The sequence below is a fragment of the Rhinatrema bivittatum genome, chromosome 3 (genome assembly GCF_901001135.1).
Source record: "Rhinatrema bivittatum chromosome 3, aRhiBiv1.1, whole genome shotgun sequence".
Taxonomy (NCBI): domain Eukaryota; kingdom Metazoa; phylum Chordata; class Amphibia; order Gymnophiona; family Rhinatrematidae; genus Rhinatrema; species Rhinatrema bivittatum.
Genome location: NC_042617.1, coordinates 324,386,797 through 324,406,689, shown reverse-complemented (window position 1 = coordinate 324,406,689; position 19,893 = coordinate 324,386,797). Strand labels below are relative to the sequence as shown.

The following is a 19,893-nucleotide window of genomic DNA, read 5'->3' as shown; positions in this document are numbered from 1 at the left end:
CTCAACCTCGTTTTGGATTTCCTCGCTGGATCCACCTTCAGACCCCTTCGGGGCCTGTCTCTCCGTTCGCTAACTTTGAAGATGGTGTTCCTGCTGGCTGTGTGTTCAGCACGCCGCATCTCAGCTACAAGCGCTGTCCTGCCGTGATCCCTTTCTCAGGATCACTACTGAGGCTATCCATCTTCGCACGGTTCCCTCCTTTCTACCTAAAGTAGTCTCACAATTTCACCTCAACCAAACCCTATCCTTGCCAACCACGGCGGGTTTGAAGAAATCAGAAGAAGGGCGTTTGCTACGCCATTTCGATATCGGCAGACTGCTGCCCAGATACCTGGAAATGACAGAAGCAGTACGAAAGACGGACCATCTGTTCGACCTTCACAGCGGGAAGAAACAAGGAGTAGCGGCCTCATGGCCCACCATCGCCCGCTGGATCAAAGAAGTTATCAGAGCGGCCTATGTAGAGGCCGAGAAGTCACCGCCTCTGCAGGTCAAGGCTCATTTTACCAGAGCGCAGGCGGCCTCTTGGGCAGAATCTAGGATGCTGTCGCCCGCGGGGATATGTAAGGCGGCGGCGACGTCCTCCCTCCATACCTTTTCCAGATTTTACCGTCTGGATGTCCAGGCCAGGGAGGACACAGCATTTGCGAGGGCAGTCCTACGTAGTCCTCAGGCAGCCTCCCACCCAGTTCGGGAGTAGCTTTTGTACATCCCACTTGTTCTGAGTCCATCTGTCTACACTAAGGAAAAGGAGATTATCAGTTAAATAATCTCAACATTTTGTATCGTGTGGCCTCCGTAATTTTATTCCTATCTGGGAAGGCATAAAGTTGCATTATAATGGTACAAGGCTGCGCACCTGGGCCTGGTTTCGGTACCAATGTGCAGTGAGCACTCTGCAGCCTTATGCGACACTTGCTTGATGGTAACTCGAGCACCTCTGACCGCCAGCACTCAAAAAGGGCAGCAGTACTGAACCTTCTACTCCTTCCACCCTGATGTTGCAGCGGTGGACCCAGTTTTTTCTAAATCAATTTTTATCTGTTGCCTCTGTTAGATGCCGCTCTAGGAAGTCCACCTTGCTCTGCACCTCAGTCACTGAGGCCTCAAGTTCTTCCGTTTGCATCTCCACAGACTCAAGCCACACTGCATTTTCCTGTACAGACACCACAAGCTCTGCTACCTTTGCCACAACGATCGCAAGTCCTTTGATTGTTGAGGAATGTTTTGTGGGAAAAGGAGTCTGTGAGCTGGAGCTGCTTGGGCAGGTCTATTGGAGATACCAGCACTGGCCATTCGTCGTCTGAGGCCTGTTCCTTGGCATGTATCCTGCCACCTAGCAAATTTTTATTGCAAGATTTCGGCGACTTGCTTCTTTTCCACACACATTTCAGGCAGCAACTTAGAAGGCACCTCTTTTGACATCTTTAAGGCAGAGATTGGGTAAGGAGTACTTAGGATGTTTGCGGACCTCTAACCCGGGGATTAAGAGCCGCAACAACAAGTAACCTCTCACTTCAGCACATCACGCGATTTCCCCAACATAGGAGATTTTATGAGGTGAAGGTTGGTGGCCCCTCTCCCTCATAGTTTGCCAGCTGCTATTGCATGGGATAAGAAAGCTTTGGACTCTGTCCTTTTCTCTTTCTCTCTTCCTTACCCTGGCTGTCTTTCCCTTGCCTTTGTCAAGCTAGCAAGCATTGGGTTTGTGAGGGAGACATTGCAGCTGTGTGGCTGACTGAGAATTTAGTTAAAAAAAAAAAAAGAAGAAAGCATTGTTCTTGTGATAGGATCCAAACAGTTCCTGACAGCAGGGGTGGTTGGCATTTGGAGGAGTTGAGCTCAGTGAGGCAGGTATGTGGCAGGTGCAGAACACTTACAGCAGAGCTGTCATAATAGCACCGGGCAACCAGCGTGGGAAACTGCTCCCATTATGTGCTGCTTGTCACATGAGGGCAATTAGTCCTAAAGTGTCCTGCAGCTTGTGCCTTAAGTGTTTTGGAAGGCACAAGGAGATGTGCCTTCAGGAGAGCTTAACCCTGTGGTGTTGCCCCCCCCCCCCCCCGGGGTGAGAGCAAGAGCCCAGGGAGTCTGCTACCTGGGGGAGAGGGATTTAGCCTCTCCTTCCCTGGTGGGAGAGGAGCTTGCCCCTCCTCTGCTACAGCCCTTTTCTCATATTCCCACAGAAGGGGGTTCAGAGTTAATTTTGCCCATCTCCCACCTACTGGGCATGGACTTGTCAGCCCTGTCTTGGGTTGAAAATTTTTAAGGGTCTGCAGGCATTTTGCAAAGGACAGTACAATTAGTGTTCGGGTTCCCATGGGTGGTCTCGTGCCAAGTCTCCTTCCTCACACAGCAGCAAACGAGTGACCCCAGCCTCTTCTCCATTCAGGTGTACTAAGTGGCAGAAGGAACAAAGGAAGGACAGATATCTGTATGAGGACTCTTGGGAGGAATCTGGTTCCTCTGGTAGATGCCATGGAGATGGCATTGGAGAAGGGTGAGATTCTCCCGGATGTGCAGCCACATAGAAATATGTTGCGACTCTTTGATTGGGAAGAGCTCTTTGGGCTGATTTTGCAGATGCTAAAAATGCTGGGCTGTGATGGGACAGTCTGGTTACAGCCAAGATCAAAAGATAGATCCTATTATGGGCTTCTTGTAGAAGGCTGCTTGTTTTTTCCCTCTCCACGAAGCAGTGCAAGAGCTGATAGATTTGGAGTGGAGTGCTCTGGAGGCAAATTTTAAAGGGGGGGCGATCCTTGGTGGGTTTTTACCTCCTGGACCCTAAGGCATGGGACCAGTTGCATTTCCCAAAGGTTGATGCACTGGTGTGCTCAGTGACAAAGCGGAGCACCATACCAGTGGAAGGTAGCCCTGAAGGATGCCCAGGATTGGAAGACTGAGACTATTCTGAAACAGGCCTATGAAGCGATGGCTATGAATCTGCAGATTTCCGCTTGCTGTTTTATGGTGGTGTGAGCAGGTTTGCATTTGAGCCAGGTTTCCAACAGAGGCCAAACCAGGCCACAAGAACCTGGCAAATACCCAAACACCAAGAAGATCCCATGCTACTGATGCCAGTAATGGCAGAGGCCATTCCCTAAGTCAACTTGATTAATAGCAGTGAATGGACTTCTCCAAGAACTTATCCAAACCTTTTTTTAATCCTAGCTACACTAACTGCACTAACCACATCCTCTGGCAACAAATTCCAGAGCTTAATTGTGTGTTGAGTGAAAAAGAATTTTCTCCGATTAGTCTTGAACATGCTACTTGCTAACTTCATGGAGTGCCTTCTGGTCCTTCTATTATCTGAGAGAGTAAATGAACAAGTTAATGTTAATTGGTTAAGTCCTTTCATGATTTTCTAGATCCTTATCATATCCCCCTTCAGTCATCTCTTCTCCAAACTGAACAGCCCTAACTTCTTTAGCCTTTCCTCATAGGGCAGCCGTTCCACACCCCTTATCATTTTGTCTGCACTTCTCTGCACTTTCTCCAGTGTAGCTAAATCCTTTTTGAGATGCAGGCACCAGAACTGCACACAGTATTTATTTAAGGGTTTTTTTAAGGGTTTTTTATTCAAGGTGCGGTCTCACCATGGAGCGATACAGAGGCATTATGACATCCTCTGTTTTATTTTCCATTCCCTTCTTAATTCCTAACATTGTTTGCTCTTTTGATTGCCACAGCACACTGGGTCAACTATTGCAATGTATTATCCATTGATGCGTAGATCTCTCTTGGGTGCTGAAATAGAAGTTGCTCTGGTGGATGCAGAGGGTTCATCTCATCAAAGGGGTGTACTTGGAAGTTCCTGATTGGATAGTGGTTATGACAGATGTGAGCCTCCAGGTCTGGGGAGCTCACTGCCAAGAGTTAATGACTCAGGGACAGTGGTTTCCCAAGGAGATGGCATGGTTCATCAATTGACTAGAGGCCCAGGCAATTCGTCTGGCATTCTTGAGGATTGCAGATCGGCTGACCAGGAAAGCAGTGTGATTGATGTCAGACAACGCCACAGCTGTAGCCTACATAAATCAAGGAAGGATGCGGAGTCAACAGATTTTATTTAGAGATGGATGTGCTGCTGCATTGGGTGGAGCAGCATCTTCAGGCACTGTTGGCCTCCCATTTCTCAGGGGTCAAAAATGTTTGGACAGACTGTCAGCTGACACACAGACCCAGCAGCATGTGGGCTGGTACACGGGACTAGTCAGCTCATAGTTTCTCAATGGGCACTGCCGTATCTGGATCTGATGGCTAATCAAGTGAATGCGAAGTTGGTTCATTTTTACAGTTGCGGGAGGGACACTTAAGACCTCAGGGTCAATGTATTAATTTAGATATGGCCACAGGATGAGTTGTTCTGTTTCTTCCATGGCTCATGAAAGGCTAGTTGTTGCAGAAGGTGGCACGGCATTCAGGCTTGGTACTGTGAGGGAGTCAGTTGGACCATTAGATGATCGAGGGGTTAAAGGGGCACTTAGAGAAGATAAGGCCATCGTGAAAAGATTAAATGATTTCTTTGCTTCGGTGTTTACTGAAGAGGATGTTGGGGAGGTACCCGTACCAGAGAAGGTTTTCATAGGTAATGATTTAGATGGACTGAATCAAATCACAGTGAACCTAGAAGATGTGGTAGACCTGATTGACAAACTGTAGAGTAGTAAATCACCTGGACCGGCTGGTATACACCCCAGAGTTCTGAAGGAACTAAAAAATGAAATTTCAGACCTATTAGTAAAAATTTGTAACCTATCATTAAAATCATCCATTGTACCTGAAGACTGGAGGATAGCTAATGTAACCCCAATATTTAAAAAGGGCTCCAGGGGCAATCCGGGAAACTACAGACCGGTTAGCCTGACTTCAGTGCCAGGAAAAATAGTGGAAAGTGTTCTAAACTTCAAAGTCACAGAACATATAGAAAGGCATGGTTTAATGGAACAAAGTCAGCATGTCTTTACCCAAGGCAAGTCTTGCCTCACAAATCTGCTTCACTTTTTTGAAGGAGTTAATAAACATGTGGATAAAGGTGAACCGGTAGATGTAGTATACTTGGATTTTCAGAAGGCGTTTGACAAAGTTCCTCATGAGAGACTTCTAGGAAAAGTAAAAAGTCATGGGATAGGTGGCGATGTTCTTTCGTAGATTACAAACTGGCTAAAAGACAGGAAACAGAGTAGGATTAAATTGACAATTTTCTCAGTGGAAGGGAGTGGGCAGTGGAGTGCCTCGGGGATCTGAATTGGGACACTTTTCAATATATTTATAAATGATCTAGAAAGAAATACGACAAGTGAGATAATCAAATTTGTAGATACAAAATTGTTCAGAGTAGTTAAATCACAAGCAGATTGTGATAAATTGCAGGAAGACCTTGTGAGACTGGAAAATTGGGCATCAAAATGGCAGATGAAATTTAATGTGGATAAGTGCAAGGTGATGCATATAGGGAAAAATAACCCATGCTATAGTTACACAATGTTAGGTTCCATATTAGGTGTTCCAACCCAAGAAAGAGATCTAGGCGTCATAGTGGATAACACATTGAAATCGTCGATTCAGTGTGCTGCGGCAGTCAAAAAAGCAAACAGAATGTTGGGAATTATTAGAAAGGGAATGGTGAATAAAATGGAAAATGTCATAATGCCATGTATTGCTCCATGGTGAGACCGCATCTTGAATACTGTGTACAATTGTGGTCGCCACATCTCAAAAAAGATATAATTGCGATGGAGAAGGTACAGAGAAGGGCTACCAAAATGATAAGGGGAATGGAACAGCTCCCCTATGAGGAAAGACTAAAGAGGTTAGGACTTTTCAGCTTGGAGAAGAGACTGCAGAGGGGGGATATGATAGAGATGTTTAAAATTATGAGAGGTCTAGAACGGGTAGATGTGAATCGGTTATTTACTCTTTCGGATAATAGACTAGGGGGCACTCCATGAAGTTAGCATGGGGCACATTTAAAACTAATCTGAGAAAGTTCTTTTTTACTCAACGCACAATTAAACTCTGGAATTTGTTGCCAGAGGATGTGGTTAGTGCAGTTAGTATAGCTGTGTTTAAAAAAGGATTGGATAAGTTCTTGGAGGAGAAGTCCATTACCTGCTATTAGGTTCACTTAGAGAATAGCCACTGCTATTAGCAATGGTAACATGGAATGGACTTAGTTTTTGGGTACTTGCCAGGTTCTTATGGCCTGGGTTGGCCACTGTTGGAAACAGGATGCTGGGCTTGATGGACCCTTGGTCTGAACCAGTATGGATTGTTCTTATGATGGTGGCTACGGATTGGCCTCAAAGCCCATGCTATGCCAATCTTTAGCAACTTCTGGAGGGCAAACTGTTGAGGCTACCAATATGCAGTAATCTACTTCAGCAAAACCTGGATCCTTCAGGAAAACCTGACTGAGTTTTGTCTTAGTTTGGCCCTTAAGAGGGCTTGACTCTTGGAAGCAAGGTTATTAGTTGGCCATAGTAAGCACATTGTTGTGAGCATGTAAATTTTCTAATACTTTGGCCTACATTCGAGTCTGACGTATTTTTGAAAATTTATGCCAAGAGCAGTCCTGTCTTCCTTCAAAAAACTTCTATTCCATTAATACTGGAATTTAAGGGATTGGCACTGAATACACTAAAACTGCAAGTGGCAGTGTTGGCATGTTAACGAGGCAGTGTGCAGGGGAGACTTTTCTTCTCATCTAGATGTCTCAATTTTTGAGGGGAGTGAAGCATATTTAGCCACCATTAAGTATTCCAGTGCCCTTTTGAAAGGTGGGACCAGCCAAAAAAGACAGCACCAGATTCAAATCTTCACCTTTCTTTAAGATTACTGACCATGAAAATAGTGCTTCAGATTGTGATTTGTTTGGTGCAGCAGATTTTGGAACTGCAGGCTCTGTCGAGTAGGGAGCCTTTTTTTGGTTATTGTCCCAGATCAGGTACAGATTAGAACAGTGCCTTCCTTCTTGCTGAAGATGGTTATGGATTTTCACTTGAATCAGTTTCCTTACCATCTTTGGATAGGGATTTGGATGCTCTGGAATTTTGAGTTCTGTGTCCTTTGGATGTGTATGGACATTTGTTGCAGTATCTTAAGGTTACTATTTTCATAAATCGAACTGGCCTTTCTCCTTCATGGGGGGTATTTAAAAAGGAAGAAACAGCTTCTTGCTCTATAGTGGGTCACTGGATTAAATATGTGGACATGGGGAAGCCTTTGCTGAAGCAGGTTAAGGCTCATTCTACCCGAGTATAGGCTGTGTCTTGGGCAGAATTAATGTTGGTCTCTCTGGCAGAGATCTGTTGAGTAGTGACATGGTGGTCTTTGCATATCTTTGCCCAGCATTATTGGTTAGATGTTGCAGTGAGGGGAAACACATCCATTGCCAAGGAGGTTCTGGGGAGTAGTTTTGGTACATCCCACTTGTGTGGACTGGCCTGCCTGTAAAGAGGAAGGTGAAATTACTTCTTACCTGATTTTCTTTCCTTTAGGACAGGCAGGCCAGTCTACAGTTCTCGCCAAGATTGCCTTGTGGTCTGGTCTGTTTTCTTTGCTTGATCCTTAGCAGAAGTATTTAAGGCATATTGAGGGCCTATGGGACCTTTTGGTTTTGTGTGAGGTCTGGTAAGTGTACACCTTTGGCAGGAAAAAAAATCTGTTTTCTTCCTGTGCTTTTCCTGCTGAGTCCAGTGCTTCTGGCCATCTGAAAAATAAAAATGTATAACTGTTTGTATTAATGAGTTTGTTCAGTTGTCCATGGTTGGCTTTTGCAGAAATACTGGCAGGGCTATATATGAGTGATGTCAGCGAGTCAGTGTTCAGTCTCCTCCCGCTGGTTGGAGTGCATATCCCACTTGTGTGGATTGGCCAGCCTGTCCTAGAGGAAAGGAAATTATCAGGTAAGAAGTAATTTCACCACCTTGGATTTGTTTTAAATCTGCTTATTAGTTTCATAGTGTGTCTGCTTGTTTTAGTATTATTTGAAAGGGTAAATAACTACCCTTCCCTGTACGTACCCGGATCAGTCCAGACTCCTGGGTTTTGCCCCCCCTCTAGCAGATGGAAACAGAAGTTTACAAACCAAACTCCGCCTATAACTAGGCTGGTGCCACCTACAGTCTGGCAGTATTCTTCTGTAAACTTCTCTCTTATCCCCTCTCAGCTGTCTTTCCCAAGCTGAAGATCCCTAACCTGCATAGCTTCTCTTCACAGGAGAGATGTTCTGTAGCCTTTAGCATTTTTGTCTCCCTCCTCTGCACCTTTTCTTGTTCTGCTATGTCTGTCTTGAGATGGGACAACTAAAACTGCACACAATACTCAGTGCAGTTGCACCATGGAAAGTCATTCCTAACTTTCTATTTTCTTTTTTGATCACTGCAGCGCACCGAGCTGAGGATTTCAGTGTATTGTCTACAATGACTCAGTCCTTTCCCTGGGTAGAGACTCCCAATATAGAACCCAGCATCACGTACTTGTAGTTGGGATTATTTTTCCCTATGTGCATCACTTTGCACTTTTCCGCTTTAAATTTCATCAGTCATTCAGTTGCTCAATTTCCTAGTCTCACAAGGTCCCTCTGCAGTTCCTCACAATCTGCTGTAGTGTTAACAAATTTGAATAATTTTGTCATCTGCAAATCTGATCACTCACTTTACCAGATCATTTATCAATGTGTTAAGCAGCACAAGTCCCAGTTCTAGTTCTGAGGTTCATGCTAACAACCTTTCTTCATTTGGAAAACTGACCATTTAGTCCTATTCTCTTTTTCCCTCTTTTAACCAGTTACCTATCCACAATGCGATAGTCTTCCATGACAGAGGAAGTTTCTCAAATGTTTTCTGAAAATCCAAATACAATATATCAACTGGCTCACCTTTGCATGTTTGTTTACACCTTCAAAACATTCTAACAAACTGGTAAGACATGACTTCCCATTGCTAAAACCATGTTGACTCTTCCCCATTAAGCCATGTCTATATGGCCAGTGATATTATTTTAAGAATGGCTTTTACTGTTTTGCCTGGCACCGACATTAGGCTAACTGGTCTAACACAGTAATGGTGATAGAAAAGGATTAAATGGTCTATCCAGTCTGCCCAGCAAGCTGCTTATGGTAGTACCTGCTGTGCTGTTTAGGTTACCCCCATGCTTCTCTTAAAGGTAGTAACTGCCACTTCGTGCAGTTAGCCTTAACATAAGGCTTGCAGACATTAAATTTACAATCAAAACCAACTGTAAAACCTATACAAAATTACTGCTAGCAACATTTTTACTGGGGTGAGGAGCCTTCTTGAAAATTAAGACCATCCTGCTTGCTGTGCTTTGCTTTTGGACTTGGCCATAGAAGCAGTCCTGAGCTATTTCCTTTGTCTGCGTATCCCCAGACTATAAATGTCAGGACCTATGTTGATTATCATCTGAATCCGTTTCCCGGATCACCCCAGCACCCTTTTTAAAAATCGATGTCAGTTTTCAAGAATTGTGGATATTTTTTAAATGATAGGTTACAGATTACTGGTGACAGGTTAGCAATTTTGTGTTCTAAAAGAACTGAGAGGTGGATGCCCATCCAATCCCAGTCATCTTTTACTCTTTAGGTGGTCAGTCTGATTATTAAATCCTCAGTTGTCACAGATATTTGTTTTAGTTCCTCAGAATTTCTACCATTAAATGTTTTAGATGTGGGTATGTTCCTAACATTCTTCTCCATAAAAACCAAATTCATTCAGTTTTTTTTGCTATTTCCTTTTCCTCCCTGACCACCCCTTTTGTCCCTTGGTCATGTAGTGGCCCAAATGACTCCCTCTCAGGCTTTTTTCTTCAAATGTACTTGAAAAAGTTTTCATTAGTTTTTGCCTCACTGGCAAGCTGTTTTTCAAAGTCCCTCTTGGTCTGCCTATCTACTGCTTTATATCTAGCTTGCCAGTCCATATGCTGCTGCCTATTTATCATTTGGGTCTACTTTCCATTTTGTGAACGATGCTCCTTTAGCTTTAACTGCCTCCTTTACACTTCACCATTAAATCAAGCTGGTAGTTTAATGCATGGAATACATTTTATCTGGGTTTCCAAAATGGTATTTTTAAATGTCCAAGCTTTATGAAAACTTCTAACCCTTGCACCTGCTCCTTTTAGGTTTTTTTTCTAATTTTCTCATTCTATCTTCCTTTTTAAAATTATTTGCTACTGTAGTAGTTTTCACTTAATTTCCTCCCTCCAATAATTGTCTAATTTGATTGCTGTTGCTTAGTGGTCCCACCACAGTAATGTCTCGTACTGATGAATAGATTTAGATTTAGCTGCCCCTCTCATCTGCTTCATGAAGCAGTCATTCCTTCTAGAAATGTAATCTTTGTAGCATTTACCGATAAGACATTGACCCTGTCAGTACTGGAATAATTGAAATCTCCTATTTTAGTGATGCCAAATTCATTTGCATTTTTTAAATTTCAGCTAGCATTTCAGGGTCTTTCTTCATTTTGGCCAGGTGGCTGGAAGTGTGCACCCACTGCTTTATTCTTATCTGTCACACATGGAATTTCTACCCTTAAGGATTCCACACTGCATTTTGTTTCCTGCAAGATTTTTATCATGCTTGACTCTGCCATATTTTACATATAGCACTACTTCACCAATTTGATCTGTGCCCTTACGACGATATAATGTATACCCTGGTATCACAATGTCCCATTGGTTATCCTCTTTCCACCCCAACTCTGAAGTACCTATAATGTCTATATCCTTGCATTATGTCATACAATCTAACTCCTACACTGGAAAACTGATACAATCTAACTCAACAATCTTACTGTTCAAACTTCTGTCATTTGTATACAGATACAATATTTTAAAGTTTCTGTACTTTCATTTCGCTGTTTTCACCATATGCTTGTTAGCAAATGATGCAGGCAGTTTAGTCTCATTCACATTTGGGCGCTCTGTCTACATCAGTCTGGGCTACGCTGGCCTTACAAACTTCTCCACTGGGATATTCTGTTCCCTGTTTTGCAAGAATCTTTGGAAGATACCTCCCTCTGAACCATGTGCTTCTGAGCAGCTCTCAGCTTTTCACCATGGTCTAGTTTAAAAGCTGCTCTGCTCCTCCTTAAATGTTAGCGTCAGCAGCCTGGTTCCCCTTGGGCTAAGGTGGTACCCCATCCATCAGAATAGGCTCCCCCTTCCACAGAATGTTTCCCAGGTCCTAAAATCTAAAAACCTCTTCCCATGCACAACAGTCTATATAGGACAATCAATGTGATCAATTGTTTTGATTAGGTGACCTGAAAATTAGAAGAAGTGCATGCACTGGATGCGATTTAGAGTAATCCTGAGATTTAGCAAAGTGTCTTTTTTTTTTTTTTTTTTAAACTGCCCCACATAGGGGGCCGATGCAATGGAAAGCAGGCACTGAAAAGTCAGCGCCTGCTTTCTTAATGTGCGCATGGTTCCTGCAAGCGACCCTAGCGCCTCCTTGCTAACGCGACCCCCGCGGTTACCGGTGTTCTGCTGGTTATGAACAGACGCCAAGTATATTGGCGTTGTTCTTCAATGCGGCCAGCTGAGTGTTGTGTTTTTTTTTGTTTAACTTTTAAAAAGTACAGAATAGCAGTTTTTTCTGCTTTTCTGTACTTTTCAATGCGCTCGGCTATTAACGCCTGCTCCAGGCAGGCGTTAATAGCCGAGCGATAAATGTGCATCTGAGACGCACACTTATTTTTTTGTATTGGAGTGAATGAGTAATAGCGCTCATCACATGCATTTGCATGTAATGAGCGCTATCCCATTCACTCCGTGTCAGACAGGTGTTAAATAGGCGCTAATCCCTCTATTGCATTTAGGGGGTGGATTAGCGCCTATTTTAACCTGCATCTGACTGCGAGTTATAGAGTGTGCTCAGCTGTGCGCACTGTATTGCAACGGCCCCATAGGAGGCTCATAAATGAATTGAGCAGCCTGGAGGTGGTTCCCAATAAACTGGTTGAATGGTAGACTACAGAGGGACCTGGTACATGACGTTCACTCTGAAGACAGAGGGGTAACGAAGGCTGTGTCCTGGAGCCATTTTTATTCCACACATTTGAGACTGTAGAGGGGATTGTCTCTGCACATGGCACTAATATCTGCAATCTCAGAGGGAGCAGACAGAATGAGAAGGGATCTAAACAAAAAACAAACTTGAGTATCAGAGGGCTTGGTAGCTAAATGTTTGAATGCGAAATAAGTGACTCATGCATTTGGGATAGAGAAATCTAAGGGAGCAGTAAACAGTCAGGGGTGAGATACTGATAACCACGCAGGAAAAATCTCGGGAGGTAATCACATCTGTTGGGTCAGGCCAACGGCATCAACTCGTGTGTGTTTTCCCTAGCTTGTGACTGCAATTGATGCATTTCAGCCTGCCCAGTGCTGAAGACTGGCTTAACTTATGAGAGCAACAGGGGCTCGGTGGGGGGGGGGGGGGTGCCGCAAAGGCAGTGTTCACAACCTCCATGAAGAAATGGAGCAAACCTGGGCCCATTGTGCTCCAGCAACACATGAGAGTATTCATGTGTTCGTTACCTTAAGCATAGCTTTCAGATACAGGAGCTTACCTGTGGCCTCTTCTTTTTCTTCTGCCATTGCTAGAAAATGTCGAGTATGAAGAAGGCACCGCCCCTGCAACAGGTTTACATGAAGTCCGGTCTCTTGCCATTTGTGGCGGGAAAGGTGAGTGCCATGGATCTCTGTTCAGACTAGAGACCAGATTTAACATTTTGGCAAAAAAACAAAAAAAAACAAAACAAACCAAAACTCATCAGTTTGCTTTGGATGCTATTGCAACTTTTTTTCCCCTAAGGATTTAATATCCTTGGACAAACTGTCAAATTTGTTTTTTTTCTCTTCCCCTCCCATCAGTCATTCAGAGCCATAGGATCCTTGTGCAAAAGGTGCAGTATTTTAAAAAAACTGTTGAAGTAAAACACCCTGCAGGTTTTGAAACTGTTTGCCCCACCTGCCTCTTGTCTCTCCGGTTCCTGTTTCCCACAGTCTGCCAGCTCCAGTCACTCCGTCAGTGCAAACGTGCAGAGCGTCCTGCACATGATGAAGCACCACAGCCCGCGTGCAGACCGGGGACACCCGGGTGTGGCCGAGCGGAAACTGCACAGGCCCATGACATCTTACACAGCGGTGCCCTCCACCGGTGACAGTCTCACAGACATTCTGCTGACGCTGCAAGACGAACTGGGGCAGATGAGCTTGTGAGTGTCCAGATGTGTTGCATTTTTTTTGTCTTGTCATGTTTAAATATTATTCTTGCACCTTTCTTACGGTTGAAACAGTCGCAGAACTTAACTGTTGCTGTACCAAAAGGGGTAGGGCTGCTCCGTTCTGAACTGTAAGGCTGAAGTTGGGGGAACTCATCCCTTCTAACTTGCGCTCTTCTGCTTCCCCACGTTTTCATGCTTGCCAAACACCAGAATTCAGCAGCCCCAATGCACATGAGCGCCATTTTATTCTAAGAACAGAAACGTTTCTAATAACCTTAGTGCCCCATTAGGGTTCTGCACCCCGACTAACTGGCACGGACAGTTAGTTACAGGTGAAGGCTCATGGTGCCAGGATCTCTGCCCTGACTCCTTTCCAGCTGGCAGAGAGGAGGAGCTACCAGCCCCAAAAAATTAAGTAGCAATTTCAGTTTCAAGCCCAAGGCAACCCTGCACCCCTGAGAGGGAGCAAAGAGCACAGGCCGCAGCTCAGTGCTAAATAGTGAACCTAAGAGAGGTACTGTTAACCAGCAGTAACCCTGGTCAGAAATACGATCTCTCACATGTACCAGTTTAATACAGATTGCATTCCTGTACTCAAATGGTGGTGACTGTAGAGGAAATGTTTGTGTTTTTTCCTAGCTATCTTCTTACTAATCCTGTTCTCCTCCTTACACACAGTAACAGTAATGAAGGCAGAAAAGGTCCATCCAGTCTGCCCAGCAAACTTTTTATGGTAGTAATTGCTGCTCCCTTTAGTTACCTTCATGTTTCTCTTAAAGATAGTAGACCTCAGAAAGTGTATAGTATATGCTGTCATCTCGTCCTATCAGCCTTATTTTATAATTCTGACTCCTTCCTGGTTGTTTACCCTCTCCATCTTCTTCCATTTCATTACCACTTCTCTCCTCTCTGTGCACCTTTAACATATCTTGCACTCTTCTCTTCTCCTCCCCATAACGCCCAGCCTGTGGCTAGCCTGCTGGAGGTACATGGGAGTGTTTTGTGACGCAGGAAGGGAATCAAATTGTACCATTTAGAAGAATACAAAAGGAGAGATCATCATACACTCCTTCCCATGCTTCCTTCTCATGCCATGATGGCTGGGGAATCGTGCACCCTGAGAGAGGAAAGCACTTTCTCTGCCTCTTCCTGCTTCTGCAGAAGTGATGAAGTCCAGCCTATGCTCCAGGTGTCTCTAAAAATCCAAGGGGCTCCCAAGTATCTCTTGATTCTTCATAAACTGGAATGCGCCACGGAGAGCAGGCAGCAGGAGTCTGGGAAACGCCACACAGAACCTTGAAAGCTGGCACTGTACGGTGTACACAGCAAATCAGTACGGACAGGATGTGGGGAAGAGCTGGAGATGCCGGTGGAGCTGATTTTTAATAGCACACCAGAAGTTGATTTGAGATCTGAGCTGGGCTGTGACAGGTGTGAGATCAAAGGGCAATAGTGATATGAACAGAATGGCAGCAGGCCTGCAGACCAGACTTCCTTCAGGTCCTGCCAAAATCCTACAAGTAGTCAAAGATTGATCAGATCTAAACATTTGTTTAAACCTGATTGTGATAGCGGACATTTTTAACCTAATTCTGTATATAAGTAGTACAAATGCTAAAAGCACTTGGGCTGTGAGAACCAGGAGAAATAATGTTGATAAGAATATAGCAGTAGCACTGGAAACTGACTCTTTTTTTTTTTTTCTTCTCTCCCCACTTATGTCTAGCGAACATCAGGAGCTTCTGAAGCAGATCCAAGAAACCAAAGATGACAATATGTGTGAGGACCTGGAACGGGAGCTGGATCACCTGGTGAAGCAGATGGAAACCAAGAGCGACCAAATCCTGAAGCTGAAGAAACACCAAGATCATGTGAGGGAACAGTTCCTTGGTGCTGACTGCGTGGGTCTGTCCCCCCTGTCCATGCAGCAGGGGGGGGGGGTGTCTCCTTCCCCTCCCATCCTGTGGGGGAATGTACCAGGGTGACTGGGGGAGGCTCTGAGTCCATGGTAGTCGATCCAGGTGGTGGTGGGAGAGGGTTGTAGAAAGGCTATTGAAGATGCTGTCTAGATGAAGCAAAGTCTCTCAGTAATTCGTAATCCAATGTTGGACATGAGGGGGAGGACGAGACTATCTTCAAAGCCATTTACCCAACCAGAAAGCTGGGCTGGAAATTGTCCTGCTCCAGTCTGGCTTCCCCAGCATGTGCACTTTTATTCAGGGTGGAAAGAGACCTTCCTGTGGGTGTGCTTTGAGCAGGGCAGTAAAACAGCTCGTGCACATTCGCTTTTCAAATGCACAGGCACTATCTTGCCACCACTTGACCGCCAGAGCAAAAAGCTGGTCCTTGGGTGCTTTACAGCTGCTGAATTTTCAAAAGGAAATCACACGTGTGTGACTGCAGTGGATAGGGGCTTATGTACACTGCAAACAGTGGCCATGTTTAATGAACTGCTCACAGTCCTTGTGCCATACAGAGGTAGGGGTACAATTCATTTCTTGATAGTCTTGAAGAAACCACCTCCAGATAATTTCCTTTCTCACATGTGGCTGTTTTGGGGGGGGGACGACGACAACAATGGACTATCTTTGAAAGAGAGTAAAAACGGAGATTCAAGCAAGAGGACCCAGCATCCTCTACTAGCAAGCAGTCAAGTAGAAGTAGACCCAGTCCTGGCCTGTGGGTATGTCAGAAGTAGGACTAGATGAAATCTGCACACCCAAAGCTAGTTCAGGAAAAAAGCTGATTAGCGTGCTGGAATGCTTGTACACAAACTTCTTAATGATCAAAATTGTCACTGGGCGAATGCAATCTTAAAATTTTATCGACCAGCTAGACTTCTTCGCTCTTCGCAAAGAGGCTTACTTGAAATTCCCTCACCAAAACTAGCCAAGCTCCACATAACTCACGAGTGCACCTTCTCAGTTGCAGCACCAACCTTATGGAACTCTCTCCTGATAGAAATTAGACAATGTGATTCGCTCAACCAATTCAGAAAATACATTAACACCTTTTTATTTAATTTGGCTTATGGTTAGTTTGTTTTATCATTTAACTCTTGTGTTCATGACCTATTTTAACTCAATATTTTTTTATTTCTCACAGGACAAGCAGGATGCTAGTCCTTACATATGGGTGACATCAAAATGGAGCCCAATCACAGATCACTTTTGTCAAAGTTTCTAGAACTTTGACTGGCACCTACTGGGCATGTCCAGCAATGCACTGAACCTGCATTCAACAGGGGTCCCCCTTCAGTCTCTTTTTTTCCGCTCAACAGTAACCACGCAGGTTAAGGAGCTCTCTTGAGATTCCTGACAGGAATTTTCCTCATGGAACTTCTTTAAAAAAATTTTTAAAATTCTACCCCATAGGGGCCCCCCTATCGATATCTGCGGTCGAAAGGTAAGGTTTTCCCTTCTTTGCGGTCGATTCCTATCTAGTTTCCCCTTCAGGGCCTACCGGCCATCGACTACACTGCGGCAAAATTTTTGTCGAGGCCGTGGCTTCAGGTTTTTGTCGGTGCCCCGATTGTCCTCGGACAATGTCCATCACGGACCCGCATAGAGTTTATGTATTGTGCTTGGGGGCCGACCATGATACCCTAACTTGCACCAAATGTGCCCAAATGAGGCCGAAGGGGCGTAAAGCCCATTTAGAGAAGATGGCGTTTCTTTTTCATTCAAAACTCCCGACTCCATCGACCGCTTCGATTTCGTCTGAGCTGGTGCCATCGACCTCTCGCCAGCAACGAGACACAGGAGTAGTCGAAGCCGGACGAGCAGCACCGAAGGTGTCGACTTCTTCCTCCTCGCCTCAGGAGAAGGACCGAGGAGATCATCATGAAAAGCATAGACACCGGCATAGGGGAAGGCTCAGTCCGCCGAACCAGGCAAACCCATCCTCCTCTGCGACCAGGTTACCAAGGTATTCCCCCACCTTCATTTGTGCAGGGAGCCGAGATTCCACTTTCACCGATGGACCCTCCGGCTATGCCGGTGCTGCCTTCTACCCAGTGCCGGGGTTCCACACCCCAGGCTTCCATGAGGAATTGGATTGCATGATCCAAGAAGCCATCGGTAATGCACTGCAGGGCTTCCAGCCTCCATCGATGCTGATCACTGATCTGATTCCCATGGCGCTCGCACTGCTATTGGGTAGACTGGATTCGTTGCTTGGGGCCTTTCCACCGCTGGAACCAAGAACACCGGTATGTCCTCTTCCTTCAATGCCGATACCTTTGTCATCAGAAGATGAAGAAACACAGATACCCATACCGCCGTCCGGGATCCTGCCACAGACTCATCCATCGATGTCGCCGGTTCCATCGATCCCACCATCGATTCAGTCTGTGCCACCCCCAGTGCCTAGGCCTGGCCCTTCGGGATTAACTCCATTTCTCCCTTCTGAAGATCCTCAGGGAGCTGGTGATCAACCTTCTGATCCTTGGACTGATGATTCTTCCCAGGATACCAATGATCTGCATTCAGAGCCCTCCCCTCCTGAAGAGAGAAGGCATTCTCCTCCAGAGGATCTGTCCTTTATTAATTTCATTAAAGAAATGTCTGAAACAATTCCATTTCAGCTTCAGACAGAAGAAAATTCAAGGCACAAGATGCTGAAAGTACTCTAGTTTCTTGATGCTCCTAAGGAAATCATGTCAATTCCGATTCATGAAATCCTCATTGACCTGCTGAAGAGGAATTGGGAGCATCCAGGTTCAGTTCCACCTGTCAACCGAAAGACAGATGCCACTTATCTGGTGTAGTCAGCTCCTGGGTTTCAAAGATCACAACTGGATCATCACTCTGTGGTTGTGGAATCAGCCCAGAAAAAGGCACGACGTTCCAAACCTCATTCCTCCATACCTCCAGGAAAGGAACAGAAATCCCTAGATGCTTTTGGCAGACGGATTTTTCATGGCTCAATGCTTATATCTCGCATAGCTTCCTACCAGTTATACATGACCCAGTATAACAGAAACCTTTTTAAGAAGATACAGGATTTCTCTAAATCTTTACCTGACCAATTCCAGGATGAGCTTAATGCTCTAGCTCAGAAAGGACTAGATGCTGGTAAGCATGAGGTCCGTGCTGCGTACGACATATTTGACACTGTCTCTAGGGTGTCCGCAGCGGGGATTAGTGCAAGACAGTGGGCCTGGTTGAAATCCTCCGACCTCAGACCAGAGGTACAGGACAGGTTGGCTGACCTGCCATGTGCTGGGGATAATCTCTTCAGAGACAAAATTCAGGAGACTGTGACGCAGCTCAAGGACCACCATGAAACTCTGCGTCAACTTTCTTCAGTGCCTGCTGAGTTGTCATCCACCTCCAAGAGGACATTTAGGCGAGACGTTAAGCGACTGGCCTACAAACCAAGAAGGTATTATCCTCTGGCTTCCCAAGGTCGCCCTTCCAAGCCTTATCAAAAAGGTCAGTCCAGGCAGTCCCGACCTCAGAAGACCCAACCTGCTCCTCAGCCAAGGACCAGCATCAGGGTTTTGACTCTTTCCTGGAGAGCATAGGCCAACCTCCTCTTCCATCTGTACTGGTCGGCAGTCTGTTGTGCCACTTCACCAACACTTGGCACACAGTCACCACCGACCAGTGGGTGCTTGCAGTGGTCACTCAGGGTTACCACCGCAACTTCCTGACTATACCGGCGGACTCCCCACCTCTGCTGACGTGGGGATCATCCGACCACTCTCTTCTGGAACAGGGGGTATCAACCCTCCTCCAGTCCCAGGCAATACAACCAGTGCCCCTCTCCTAACGGAGGCAGGAGTTCTATTCCTGATATTTCCTCATCCCAAAAAAATCAGGTGGCGTTCATCGAATTCTGGACCTTTGCGCCCTAAACAAGTATCTGCAAAGAGCAAGATGGTAACCTTGGGGTCTCTACTTCCTCTTCTTCAAAAAGGGGATTGGCTGTGCTCTCTAGATCTCCAGGACACATACACACACATCTCAATTATTCCGTCTCATTGCAAATTCCTGCGATTCCTGTTCGGCCCTCGTCACTTCCAGTACCGTGTACTGCCATTTGGCCTGGCGTCTGCTCCACGAGTATTCACCAAGTGCCTCATGGTAGTCGCAGCCTTCCTCAGGAGTCAGGGTGTCCATGTCTACCCTTATCTGGACGATTGGTTGATAAAAGCCCCAACTCGGCAAGCCGCATTGGCGTCCTAGTGTCTCACTCTCCATACCCTGATCTCCCTAGGGTTTCTAATCAACTATCCCAAATCCAAGATAGTTCCATCCCAAACCCTATCTTTTATAAGGGCCGACCTAGATACTATACAGGCGAAAGCCTTCCTCCCTTAGGATCGGGCTGGCACATCTTTTACAGACTCTAGTATCCTCAACTGCTCGTCACTTCCTCATACTGCTAGGTCACATGGCATCCTCGGTGCATGTCACTCCGATGGCCCACCTAGCTATGAGAGTCATGCAGTGGACTCTAAAATCCCAGTGGGTTCAAGCTTGTCAGCTAATGTCCAGCATTGTTCACGTTACCACACAGCTCCGACTGTTGCTGGCCTGGTGGATGCAACACTCCAATCTAACTCAAGGCCTTCCATTTCAGGCTATAGAACCTCAAATTACCTTAACAGACGCCTCAAACCTAG

The 19,893-nt window shown here is 45.5% G+C and overlaps 1 protein-coding gene across 3 annotated transcripts in view; it reads left to right on the top strand.

The window, feature by feature from the left end:
• CEP57L1 (centrosomal protein 57 like 1) overlaps positions 1 to 19,893 on the top strand; it is a 146,873-nt gene that overhangs the window by 110,381 nt on the left and 16,599 nt on the right. For all 3 annotated transcript variants that reach the window (XM_029595298.1, XM_029595300.1, XM_029595297.1), the window contains 3 exons: positions 12,640 to 12,720; positions 13,042 to 13,253; positions 14,989 to 15,133. In XM_029595298.1, the coding sequence (XP_029451158.1) occupies positions 12,640 to 12,720; positions 13,042 to 13,253; positions 14,989 to 15,133 (438 nt within the window). The remainder of the gene's footprint in view (positions 1 to 12,639; positions 12,721 to 13,041; positions 13,254 to 14,988; positions 15,134 to 19,893) is intronic.